Source organism: Lytechinus pictus, chromosome 15 (assembly GCF_037042905.1).
Source record: "Lytechinus pictus isolate F3 Inbred chromosome 15, Lp3.0, whole genome shotgun sequence".
Taxonomy (NCBI): Eukaryota; Metazoa; Echinodermata; class Echinoidea; order Temnopleuroida; family Toxopneustidae; genus Lytechinus; species Lytechinus pictus.
The window spans coordinates 18,609,715-18,622,865 of record NC_087259.1 but is presented as its reverse complement, the minus strand read 5'-3'; the positions used below and the strand labels follow the sequence as shown (position 1 = coordinate 18,622,865).

The following is a 13,151-nucleotide window of genomic DNA, read 5'->3' as shown; positions in this document are numbered from 1 at the left end:
AATAAAAGAGAGCCAATGGAGTAAATTAGAAAGTAAAAAAGGGGCCTAAGCTTTCGATCCTAGCAGAATCTTCTTCGGAGGCAAAAAAAAAAAAATATATATTTTTAGAGAGTTATACAACCCGACAATCTTATTTGTGAAAAATAGCAGTACATTGAGCACGTTTGAGTTTTAGAAAAGTAGCGTGATTTCACGAAAGTGTTGAAAATCTGTTCCACCACGTAACCCTAAAAGGACCCGAATTGGTATCCCACCTTCGACTTTACACAACATCATTCTGATTTGCTCATCGTGAGAGATATAAATTCGTATGATATTTTTACCGAAGTATCCTGCAACCAAGGTACCAATAATGCTACAAAATGTTTGGGTTTAAGTTCACCCCCGAAAAATATTCTCCTGGACCCACCCTTTGATACAGAATTTGAAATGGGCCCATAAGCATTGTGACTCCATTTGAATCGAGAACCAAAGAAATATATAAAGATAATGTTGGTTTTTACAATTTTTTTCATGACGGAAACCAATCCAGAATGCTGCAAAGATAATATCCGATAAATACCCCAGCCTTTTTAGGGTTAAATCATGAAGTAAAGTAAAGTAACAAAAGATTTACATTTTTTCAAGCAAGGCAAAGGTGAGAGTGTTTTTCATTTGAACACTAATCTTGTTTATATCGTAGATAGAATTTATTTTTCGTTGCCAATATTATATCTGTTAAATGTCTTGGCTGTCAGTATATAAATGAGTTACAGATTCTAAGGTTTTGTTTGGTTTCATGGTCTACGTGCCGCTTTCATCCACGTCAACACTGTCTTGTAATGAAAAGCTCACACGCTTTTGTGTCATGCTTCCACTTTTCGTCACCCTCTTAACTTTTGAATTATGTAGTTCTGTTCCTTCCACTTCGTTTTCAACTGATTTCCTCTGACTCTGTGACCCTGATTCCCCGACGGGTCCAAGACACTTCTGATGATTCTTTAAGATTGGGACCAGATCCGCAGCCTGGATGGGTCCATTCCTCAGATCCTTGGCTGTAAAACCATTTTGCGCAGATTTAGACGGACCGCCATTTTGATTTATGAATGTCACGTTTTCGTTTAGGTCAGAACCTGCGAGTCCCGTGCAATGCACATTTTGGAACACCAGCGCGATGACATTCCATAACTTGGAAAATAACGAGAAAATGAGATTGAACAAAGTCCTGAAGATTATTAAAGAAGAGTCCAGCACTTCCACGCATCTTGTCGAGCTCTCCAAGACCAGCCCAATGCTTCCGTATGTCAATGAAATCCATAGAAGGGCATCGTTCAAATCAAGGTAAATCCACAGTGAAAGTATTGGCACCAAACAAGCGAAGAACTCAGTTGTAATGCTGAAATACTGTCCTTCCACAGAATCACATTCCTGGAGATCATCCAAAAAGGAACTCGCATCATCTTCTTCATCCACTCCTGCATTTCTCATCCATGAAAGATTGCTCTGAAACTGAAACCCAATCTTACATTCATCGTCGTCATCATTGTCTGAATCGTTTGTCCTGATGATGTCGGTGATGTTGACATTGTAGCAGTTTGCGGTGGTGGTTTCTTCGTCTAATGTTCCAAGGATGACCTCGAAACGGCGGACGAGCTCGGCGAAAACCGGTCGTTCCCGGGGGTCCATCTGGAGAAATGCAGACATAAAAATAATGCTCAGCTTTCCAAAATCTTTACTTGAGAAAATTACAGGTACATTATTTACTTATAGGCCCAACTCTTCAGCTAAAAATATAAGAAGCCACAAGGGGAATCAATAGACAAGAGGCATGCAATATTAATCTCAATAAGCACCAAAACCTCACTAAAACGTTGCAGACTTGCAGTAAAGGCATCTATCACCCCCTCTTTTCTCGCTATAATACTGCAGTTTCATTTTGTTTCTGCGCAATGAGTATCTTATCAAGAAAACCCGCACAACGAAAACGTTCATATAATTATTATCATAAACATTTCAGCACAGTTTCGACAGTGAAACATAAATAACTATTGAAACTTCTGACCAGCCGATCACGTCTTTCCTTTTGTCTAATTGATTCATCTCTTCAACGCCTCAATAACAGATTAAGATTTATCAGATAATGTGTCCGATTATCTTTACGGGAAAACTATATCATCTATATCATTGTTAGGCTGAAAATGAAGAATCATGTCTTTAGATTATGGATTGACGTCATAGCACCGCCATCTTAGAGGCTGAAGCCATTGCCTTTAGACCGTTTTTGATCAGCAGCTGGTGCATCTCTGACAACTCCGTTTACGCGTATTTTAATATCCTCTGAGGGAGGGCGCTATGAGATAAAACTTCCATATAAGCATAAGGTCTATCAAAATAAATGAAAGACTTTATACTCACAGAACAACAGTCTTCACCGATCTCAAGAAACGGGTCAGGTATCCCTGGACATTTCTCTTTGAAGAGTTCCATGTCAAGACCAAACTTCTACAGAGGAAAACAGATGAAATGAGATCAAATTTAAGAAGACTTACATGGGGGCTTTCGTCAGGTTCGATATGACTTCATAGTACAAATGACAAGATGGATATTAGAAATTGAGCATATGCTCTAATATAAAAAAAAACACCCAGGGTTATTGAAAAAAACACAGAAATGTGGAACTAACAACTATTTTCAGCAAAGTTGAGCACAAAAATTTCATGCTGTAATCAAGTACAAGAGGAATGTGATATTATAGGATTTCACTTAAAAATCAGCCCTTTCCACATGGTATTTAAAAATCTGTGTAATGAAAACTGTCATGTCATGTGGGAATCTATTCCCTCTCATCTTAATTTTTCTTAATCAAACATTTTTAAAGTTATATCAAGCATATCAAGGTTGTTTAAATGCCCATATATCAAATTTCTTTAAGGTATACTTGAATGCATCTTATGTGCACTTTGATTTTCAAAAGTTTGTTTAAAAACTTTTTTTTTTACCCCTGTCCTCGGGAGATCTTCAGGATTTGCCGTCGTTCTCGCTACAATCTCGCATACCACAATACCAAACGAGAAGACATCAACCTGCCGAGTATACTCCTCTCCTCGTAAAACTTCGGGAGCCATCCAGAACGCGCTACCGACTACCGACATCTTCCGAGGTACGTCCACACAAGCCGACGGTAGCCGAGGCAACAACGAACGAGGGTTCGGTGCATCGATGACCTCAAGTTCTGGCGAATCTGGAGTTCGGGGAGTGTTCGGGGGAGGGTCGGGCATGCGGCCGAGAACACGAGCCAGTCCGAAGTCCGTGACTACTGCCTCGTGGATATTGTTCGGTCTTTCCCGAACAAGGCAATTCTGTAGGAGGGAATTGAAAGTAGGTATGAGGTTTTAATTCAACTATGATCACGGACAACATTTTATTCGCATTTAAAACCTCATATTTGCACCCCAACTTAATTCTAACGCAGAATTAGGAAATAAATACTTGGCTTACTTTTTTGTTCAAATTTCACTGCTTTTTGTGAGCTCCAAGTGTCCATTATTTTTTTCCATCATGGTTTCAGATTCATGTATATATATATTTTTTTTCTTTTTAATTTTGACTATACTATTACAGCTATCGGCTTATCATTCAATCAACATGATCGATAAGCTCTTGGCTAGGTCTGAAATTTTTTGAAATTGTTAAATCGGTTCAAATTATTAGATTGTTATTGAAAGTTGACTCTCGAAAATTTCATTAATCACTTTGTATTCCCAGGTACCCAGTGGCGTACCGTGGGTCACGGCATTGGGGGGGGGGGGCACCAGCAAAAATTTTGAGTCACTTAAAGAGCGCGGGAAGTGCGCTCAGTTGCCAGGTATACTGACATAATAGAGACATTTTTAGGACAGTGTCATTAAACGGATATGTATCTCACTGATCACATAATGCGAGCGCGAAGCGCGAGCTGAATTTTTTTTAAATTCATACCTAAAAAGGACATTATAAGCAAATTCTTGTAATCATAATACATACCTGTCTCGCTAAACAAACCATGCGAGCGCGAAGCGCGAGCTGAAATTTTTGTATATATTGACCCCAAACAGGGACATTTTAAGGACTATATTTTAGGAATCCATTAAGAGTATACATATCTCACCATAGTCATCTATTGTGAGTGCCAATCTCTTGCTGATTTTGTTAGAATAATATACATCTAAACACATGAAGCACTTTTTGTAATCATTGTAATCATGGTTAACATACGCATCTCACTAATCAAATATTGCGAGCACGAAGCGCGAGCTGAAAATTTAGGTAATTCAGACCTGAAGAGGGACATTTTAAGGCTTGTTTGTAGGAATTCACGAAGATCATACGTATTTCACTAACAAAAATATGCGAGCGCGAAGCGCAAGCTTAAATTTTTGCATATCATTGACCCAAAACAGGGATATAAGGACTATTTTTTTAAGGAATCCATTAAGAGTACATATCTCACCATAGTCATCTAATGTGAGTGCCAAACGCATGCTGATCTTGTTAGAATTACATGTAAATGACACATGAAGCACTTTTTGTAGTCATTATCATATTCGCATCTCACTAACCAAATGATGCGAGCGCGAAGCGCAAGCTGAAAATTTTTGATATTCAGATCAGAAAAAGGGACATTTTAACGACTGATTTTGGGAATTCATGACGAACAGACATATCTCACCAATCCACGAATGCGAACGTAAGCACGGACAGGAAATGGTTTATATTAAGACCTTAAAATGGGGCAATCACTTTAAGTAGTCATGAAATAGAAGCATATGTCACTACATAAACAATAATAATTCGAAGTGCGAGGAAATATATTTGGTGTATATTGACTTGAAAACGGGAGGTTTTAGTACAACAGGATTATATATCTTGTTAAACATACAATGCGAGCACCAGGAACAATGAAGACATAGGCCCTGCGCAAATTATGTTTCATAAAGTTATATATTTTTTTAATGTAATATAACATAACATAATTATAACATAATATAACATTATAATTAACAATAATTTCTTCTTTCACCACTACGTTTCTTTCCCTTTCTCCCTCTTTTTCTCCTTTTCCCCGTTTTTTTTTCTTTTTTTGGCCAGCCGATTGGGGGGCACGTGCCCCCCCCATGCCCCCCGTAGTTACGCCACTGCAGGTACCTGTTACATTCGAGAATAGAAAGCTTTCCTGTTTATGTCAAATTCTAGCTACCCGTGTCTCATATTACTTCTTGTGGGACCTGTATGTGAAAATTGAGCAATCGTCTTCAAAAGTAGGAGGAAACGTCGAGGATATTGCGCAAGATGTTGACTTTCTAATCCCAGATGAATTCGAAACTTTTCGTGTTTTTAGTTTTGAAGGGGAAATGCTATTGTCAATCTACAGCGAGATTGAAAACAGAAATCAGCATCAGCATTCATAAAATAATGGTGCCAAGGAGGTTTTCCTGTCCTGTAGTTTTAATTTACATTTATAATTTTCAAAGTTTCTTCAAAGAGTCAGAAAGAGGATAAAGAGGAGGGGGGGGGGGGGGGTCTAAATTAGGACCTTTATTTTTTTTCTCACTAGGAACGTTCGAAATTCTTGGAATTACCAAGAATTATCCGATTTTGATGAGATTTTCAACGTTATGCTTGTTCGATTTTTCCCTATGAATTCATATCATTTTTTTCTGGGGTGGACTTGACATTTAACGCCTCCTTCTCTGGAGGTACCGCTATTCGGGACAAAAATAATTTATTATACCCAAGCCTTTGTAATGGGGAGCATAATTTCGAAGACATTGGTATGCAGCAACTAAACTTATTCCTTCTTTACTGCTAGATGTGCCATTCTTAAAAAAACTTGAGCTAAGCTGGTTAGTTGTAGGGTTTTTTAAATTACTTTAATGCAGGAAGTGTTACTATACCATTGCTTGAGCTAGATAATACGCATGGTCTAATATCTGATGATCATTATTACGAGTATGTACGATTTTAAGGCACGGTATTGAATTGTTTCCTTAATATTAGGGAGTTTTGCAACTACTATGTAAACATTTTCTGTAACATAGAGAATCTATTGTCAAAAGCCTCCATGACAAAGAAGTCTTTGTTGAAAAGCGGTGAATCAAAACAGCAGTTTCGTCCGTGATTCTGGGCAATCAATATATTTGTATTTTATTCGTCAGCTCCGAATCTTAGGACGATCTGCAGTCCTGGTTCACCCAATTTCGACAAAGACCTCTCAGCTGTTCATTGTGATTTGACAGGGGCATTTTCAATAGATTTACTGTGTTATAGAATCCTTCCCAGGTGTAATTGCGAAAACGTCCTATTTAGGAACCTACCGCGGACGTGAGATCCCTGTGACACACGTTCTGTGAATGCAGGTAGGCCATCCCGTCAGCGATACCTGTTGCTAGGAAACCCTTCTGTTTCCATGACAACGCTATGGTCTCATCAGCCAATAAGTCCGCCAAACACCCACCGGATATATACTAAATGGAATGAAAAAAATGTTATCAAAATTTCAGAAGTTATTAAAACCCCCCAGCAAACGGACGTGAGCCTTCATTATCCAAAACTGGCAATCTATTTTCATCACCAAGATCATTGAAATTCTGAAACGTTCTAATGTATTCTATGCAATTCTTTATAGAAATACGGAACATATCATAATTATGTCCATGATGCAGAAGACAAAAAGGCAATAATCAAGTTAATATAATTGCTTAACCAAAGCTAACAAGACTATATCAAACTCCGTGTTGTATGTAATAGTAAACAGTTAAAATTAAAAACATCGTTTAGACAGCTTACGTATAGAAGAGGGGGGGGGGCTGAATCTACCACTGATTTAGCTATAATTATTTTCCATCCCGCCTTTCTAAATGTCAGGCATAAGGTTTGTGACGTAAAAGAAATCGAATGCATTCGACTTGAATTTGCCCTGATAGGGGTAACACTTTACTTAACCCTTTCCTTCAAGGGTTCACTACAATTATTTATCAAATGGAAAATCATACTTCTATTGTTGAATTATTTCTATGACAGTGGAAATAGTACAGGACAATGATTATGGAATGGTACAAGACATAAATTTAATAATTTTCCCCAAACCGTTTCGACACGTGTCAAACTTTATCATGAGCGATACAACCTTTAATTCAAGAACCATTTACTGACTGAGACAGGTTTGACGTAATAAGAATGGTGTTAAGTTATATTGCTGTTAATTGTGAATGTATTCCTTCGTGATTGGAAGTAGTTAAACACATTAAATAGATACATAAATGTCCCCATTGTAAGCATTGAATCCGGAATGAAAATATTAAAATTGGTTAAAACATTAACTCCTAAAAAAATAACAAAGTTAAATTATATAATTCCTATAATAATAAGCCAGGTTTTTTTAACACTTAATTTGGATTGTTTTCTTATATCACATGATTGTGAATTTACTACACAGCAAAAACTCTGGTGTTGATTTAACACCAGCCCGGAATATCCACACCAGAAGTATTGAAACACCAGTTTTGGATCTAACCGATGCTGTTTTAATACTAATTGGTGTTGTATATGAACACCTATCTGGTGTTAGACCAAAACGAAACTGGTGTTGTTGCACTTTTGAATGATCACCAAGATGACATTAAATTATACATTTTCACTCCTCACTCAGATCATTCTAAAAGTCAGAAATCAAAAATTTCCATAATTCTCTCTCTCATGTCTCTAGAGTAACGCTATTGTGGAGAGAGAAAAAAATTTACCTCAAGCACGGGGTGAATGTGACCGTCCTTCACACAGGCTCCCATATACCTGTAACAGCAAAGAATATGGTAACGAAGAATGATTCATTTTACATTGTCATGGTTGTCACCAGGGGTGGATCAAGGATTTTCCAAAGGGGGGGGGGGCAAACTTTTTGGAGTAAAATTTTGACAAGCCAAAAAAAAAAAGGTTTTCAACCACAAATTAAGGATATTTCGTACCCGAAAAAAATTGACAAGCAAAAAAAAAATTAATTTCGAGGGCACACCTCGGTTTTTCTTCTCCCCTTGTGCCCCCTGTGCCCCCCTGGATCCGCGCCTGGTTGTCACTAACATTTGATACCGTCTTTCGTAACTTTTTCGTGAATAGGGATTTTTCACATTTACTATGGAAACACTATACAACGCATCGATTCGTTTCAAAATGCAATTAAAATCACAATGGAGAGATGAGAGGCTTCTGTCGAAAGTTGGTGGAATGTGAGAAATCATCCGAAGATTTGCACCGGACGAACAATAACAAATATGTCGTTGTCCAGAGTCAAGATATTCCAATGCTGTCCCGGTCCACAAACTTACGACAAAAGCCTCTCAGCTCTCCTATGTGATTTTACTTGCATTGTCAAATGAAATGGTGCGTAATTGTAGAGAATGTCTCCGTAGTAAATGCGAAAAGTCCGGATTTCTGATTTAGGACGGACACCTTACATTGAACAGAAAAACAATCAAGGACAGAGGCCGCGAAACGGTTTTCAAAGTGGGGGGGGGGGGGGGCTGACCATGCAAAAAATCACAATCCTATGGTCATTTTTACATTTTTGTACACGGTTTTGGAAAAAAGTGGGGGCTGGGGGGCTGAACCCCTCCCCAGCCCCCCCCCCCCCGCTTCCGCGTCCCCTTCCGCGGTACCGCACTCCCCTTCTTGGTTTTCATTACATAATCGGACCGAGGAGGTGGTTCTGTGATCGTGAATGCGATGCAGGATATATCACCGATGCCCCGGTCATACCAACAACCCGACTCCAAACCGATCAAACCTATATATCGATTGCATATCATCGATTCGTTTGGAGTTGGTATTTTGAGGATGGTGTAACCGCCTAGGTGACACGACATTTGCTCTGGCGACAATTGCTCCTGGCTTTATTTCGTCTAGGATATAGTGTTAGGGTTGCAATTGTGTTTTTCTTTTAAGTTTTGGTACACTGTAAAAAATCAAGTGCTAATGTAGCACTTACAGTGCTTGAACTAGAAAATCAGCACTCGTAGTGCAGTCACTATACAAGCACTGCAAGTGCTAAATTAGCACTTCAGTTTTTACAGTGTAGGTTAGGGTTGGGATAGGGTATAGTGTTAAACCCAGGGTTGAAGTTGGTCATTCCATTTGTGTGTGGAATTTATAGCGGGGCAATTGTCGCCGGAGCAAATGTCATGGTACCACTGCCTAAGTGTGTATCATCGACTGTGACATGCATGTTCGAATGTTTTAGTTGATCTGAGACTTCATATTTTCTACAACAGTTCCATTATGTAGAAAATGTGAAAGTTAAACTTTGAAGTCTTCGTTTCTTCCTGCTATAGACCCGGGGGGGGGGGGCACTCGACCAAAAAAGTGGTAGGGGTGTGCCGCGGGCGAGGCAAAAAACGGGGGCCTTGGAGCGGGCTTATTGTAAAAAGGAGGGTCCTCGGAACGGGCTTCGGAACTACAAATGTTTGTGAAAACGGGGGTCCTCGGAACGGATCTCCGTATCTCTGTGAGTGCGTATGCATCCCTATGGAACGGGCAATCGTGCATGACGCAGCTAGCGCGGCCTCCGCCGGGTGCGCTCGCGCTTAGGCGATGGTCGAAAAGCGCTCTACGGCCGCTTTTCACCAAAATTGTAGCAGATTAATGCGACCGGAACGGCGTAACGAAAAATATGCGAAGCTTTGGAGCGGATTTCTTTCTTCTTTTTTCTCGATAAGAAGGAAATGCTATGCCTTGGAGCGGCTTTCTTTGTTCTTTTTCTCAATAAGACAAAAATGCTATGCCTTGGAACGGAAATTTGAGTGTAAAAATGGGGGTCCCCTCCGCGGCACATACCCACTATGCATTATATACTAAGTGCCCCCCCCCCCCCGGGGCTATAGAAATGTTAAATGAATAATAAATTTGAAACATTCCAGTCAAAAATGAAAAAGAATATTAAAAAAAGAGATCAGACTATAGTAATATGAACATATCCTATGCACAATATCTATATATCAATTATCATGAAAATAGATATGGGAATAATCCTTTTCCCTTTCATAATATCTTATCAAAAATGTAAAAAAGAAATTGCATATCTATTAAGCCAATATCAATTTTATTGTAAAGTGAAAGAAAGCAGGGGAAGTCCGGGGGGAAGTCACTGCAATATTAGGGATTCGAAGATTTTAAGATAAATCTTTTGAATAAAAAAGAAATGTGAAACTACAAGAACCATTTAAGGCAAAGTACAGGATGGCCATTCCAGTCTGCAGACTCATGTTTATATCAAAATAAAAACATATAACACTGAAAAACAGGAAGCTGATGTAGGCTACTTATCGACTTGATCGAAGCACTACTAAAGTAGCCAAAATGAAACTATAGCAAACACACTTGGAAAAAATAATGTAAAATCTGTCATACAAATCCTACTAATCATATACACACAGTTTTCGCGTGCTTTTCGACTATGTTTACGTATTCAATATTTTTGTGAATCCAAAAAGTGTATAAGAATGCATAAAATTTTTGCGGGTGCCCCTCCGTATTAGATCCGGGAGACCGGGACCGAATAAAAATACATTCTTCCACCACGCCTTTACTCTCTATTAAACTCGCCGAATCACCCAAGATTCAGAATGATTAGTGAAATTATAAGGCTTTCATTGGGTTAAGATATACAATGAAACGCACCTTAATCTAATCTAGACAGTATACAGTGCGATTAACTATTTTCGCATACTTCTGACAATGATAACGTTTGTTGTGTGTTTGATGGTAAAACTGCAATTTTATCATGATTATATCTTGCACCAATAATATTGAAGAGGGAACTAGCGTTGGAAATTGCGTTGCACTGTAGACTAACTTCACTATTTTTTTTGAGGAGTAGAATTTTACTCGAATTGGCGCCAGCTGGGGTCAACTCTGTTTCAGATCACTATGACTCGTTCCCGAGTTACTTTGACTCGCACGCAAGTAATTTCCAGCTGATGCCATAGCATTTCGGAATCTGAGTCACTCTAACTCGAATATAGTTGACTTCCAGCTGACGCTATTCCGAGTCAAATTTGACTCCTCAGAAATGGGTCGCGCAATGTATCATTTCCATCTGCATACCTGACTACATTAGGGTGTTGTAGTTTATTGAGAAGCTCCAGTTCTTGAATCAGCTTGTGTTGGTCATTTCTAAGTCGTTGTTGTTTGCCAATCTTCGCTACCATCACACGTCCATCTGCTCTATGCCGAATCTATAACATAATAGTAGAAATAACAAACATATTACATTTAGGTGAATGGTATAGTAGATTAATGTCTGTTTCTGAAATAGAATAACGAGTCGCCATTTTTCCGACGACAAAGCTCAGCAGGAAAAATAATTTAGCAGCTTTTTTTTTACAATAACACTATACAACATGTACAAGATAAGCGAAACAACTTATATACAAACAAGACATCCCCCACAAAAAAATCTATAGTAGTTCATGAGAGTGGATGTATATTTTTCTGTTCATTTTTTCTTAAATCGTTGTTTTGCCAGTAGACCAAATATCCTTCTAAACAAAGAGAAAACTCTGTCGGGAATACACTCTAAAATGTCACCATTGCCTATAGTTTCGGCGGCTGAGACGTAAAAAGGCATCCTCATAGACAGGATGTCTTGGGTATGATAGCATCATTGATGTAACGTGTCAAAAGGGAATAAGTGACATATTCATCACATTCAGTTATTGGTATGATTTCACCAAGTTTGTTCTTTTGAGCCAAGAGTGAATTGGTACTAATCTTTACAGTAAAAGTTTAGTCACTGTGTTTTGACTTAAAATTATTGTCATGGTTACAGTGTTTGGTGTAAGTGGTTTTGAGACCATTAAAATAATAAGTATCTGTCTTTGAAATGCATCTCATATCCGACTTATATCTTATAATTATCCTCAAAATGAATAAAGGAAAGACCTAATAGGTTATGATAAGCTAATAACATTATTTATTTTGATCAGCAATCGATTGACTTATCATTCGATCGATTTCAGAGCAAGGGACATTTCGTAAAAATTGGTTTAACCGAGGGGCAAAACAGATTAAAGCAGCATTGAAATCAATTCAAAATGCATCCCTATTGTCGAGGTGAATTTGAACAAATATGAAAATATTGTTTCGTTGCGTTGCGTCGGGGTTTCTGAAGATGAACAAAAATGAAAGCTGTATTCCATTAATATGATTATACCAAAAGAGTAATGAAAAGCATCTGGATTTTTTTCTTTTTATTTTCTGAAATTTTGAAACAGGAAAGTTCAGATAACAAATCAGGCGACTCCTGCGAATTCACATTTTCTAAATCTTGATGATGGATAATAGAACATTGAGCTGGAAACGACCTCTCGAAACTGAATGGAAAATCCTTCAAACATGTTCAATATAAATCCACATCGATCATTTTCGAGAACCAATAATGGCAAATAACAAATCCTGACTGTATATTTCATCTGATCAAATATACGGCATCCATTTGCGGGTATGCCAGGTTATATTATGTGAAATTGGCCGCAACCTGCGAACCTCGCCTTGGAACTAAACAGACCTATCAGTCCCTAATATGTTTATTGATTATACATGATTTCATTTCCAATCGTTTTCTACCATTATTTTCAACACTGACCTCCTGATCCTGCTGAAAATCACATTGACACTTCATAATTTTGAGCCTTTTAAACAGTGTGAAGCATACCTTAACTTGGTCAGATATGAGAACGCACTTAGAACACCCATATTGTAGAGAGTATTTTAATTGCAATATCATTATTTCATACAGAGTAATTTGGTTCATTGAATACGAGGTGTAAAATATGACTTTCCGCCCCAGATATAGGTCCTAATAATAATAATTCATTAAAGTATATCTTCCACCCCTCTCCATCACTCCATCATTCCCCTCTTCTTCATTCCCTCTCTCTCTCTCTCTCTCTTTCTCACCAGATTTAACCTACATACACTCATTACTCTCGATTTCACTTCCTCAAATCATATTTTATCCAACTTCTATATCTTTCCATTTGCTCATTACAATTCATAGATCACCACCATATACCAGGGGCCGCGGAACGGTTTTCAAAGTGGGGGGGGGGGGGGGGCTGACCATGCTAAAAATCCCAATCATATGG

The 13,151-nt window shown here is 38.3% G+C and overlaps 1 protein-coding gene across 1 annotated transcript; it reads right to left on the bottom strand.

Annotated features, from left to right (window-relative positions):
- Positions 1 to 221: 221 nt before the first annotated feature.
- LOC129277848 (retinal guanylyl cyclase 1-like) lies at positions 222 to 11,237 on the bottom strand. Its single transcript, XM_064110348.1, has 6 exons — positions 11,110 to 11,237; positions 7,758 to 7,806; positions 6,333 to 6,482; positions 2,979 to 3,338; positions 2,395 to 2,481; positions 222 to 1,665 (listed from the first exon to the last, which is right to left on the bottom strand). Exons 1-6 carry the CDS (start codon positions 11,211 to 11,213, stop codon positions 784 to 786), a joined length of 1,632 nt encoding a protein of 543 aa, XP_063966418.1. The 5' UTR covers positions 11,214 to 11,237; the 3' UTR covers positions 222 to 783.
- Between the last annotated feature and the right edge of the window lie 1,914 nt (positions 11,238 to 13,151).

Excerpts from the sequence above, each read along its gene's own strand:
- LOC129277848 (XM_064110348.1), bottom strand. The coding sequence starts at position 11,213 with ATGGTAGCGAAGATTGGCAAACAACAACGACTTAGAAATGACCAACAC. Across the intron at positions 7,807-11,109 it reads CAACACCCTAATGTAGTCAG|GTATATGGGAGCCTGTGTGA; the intron begins GTATGCAGATGG and ends TTGCTGTTACAG. Across the intron at positions 6,483-7,757 it reads ACATTCACCCCGTGCTTGAG|TATATATCCGGTGGGTGTTT; the intron begins GTAAATTTTTTT and ends CATTCCATTTAG.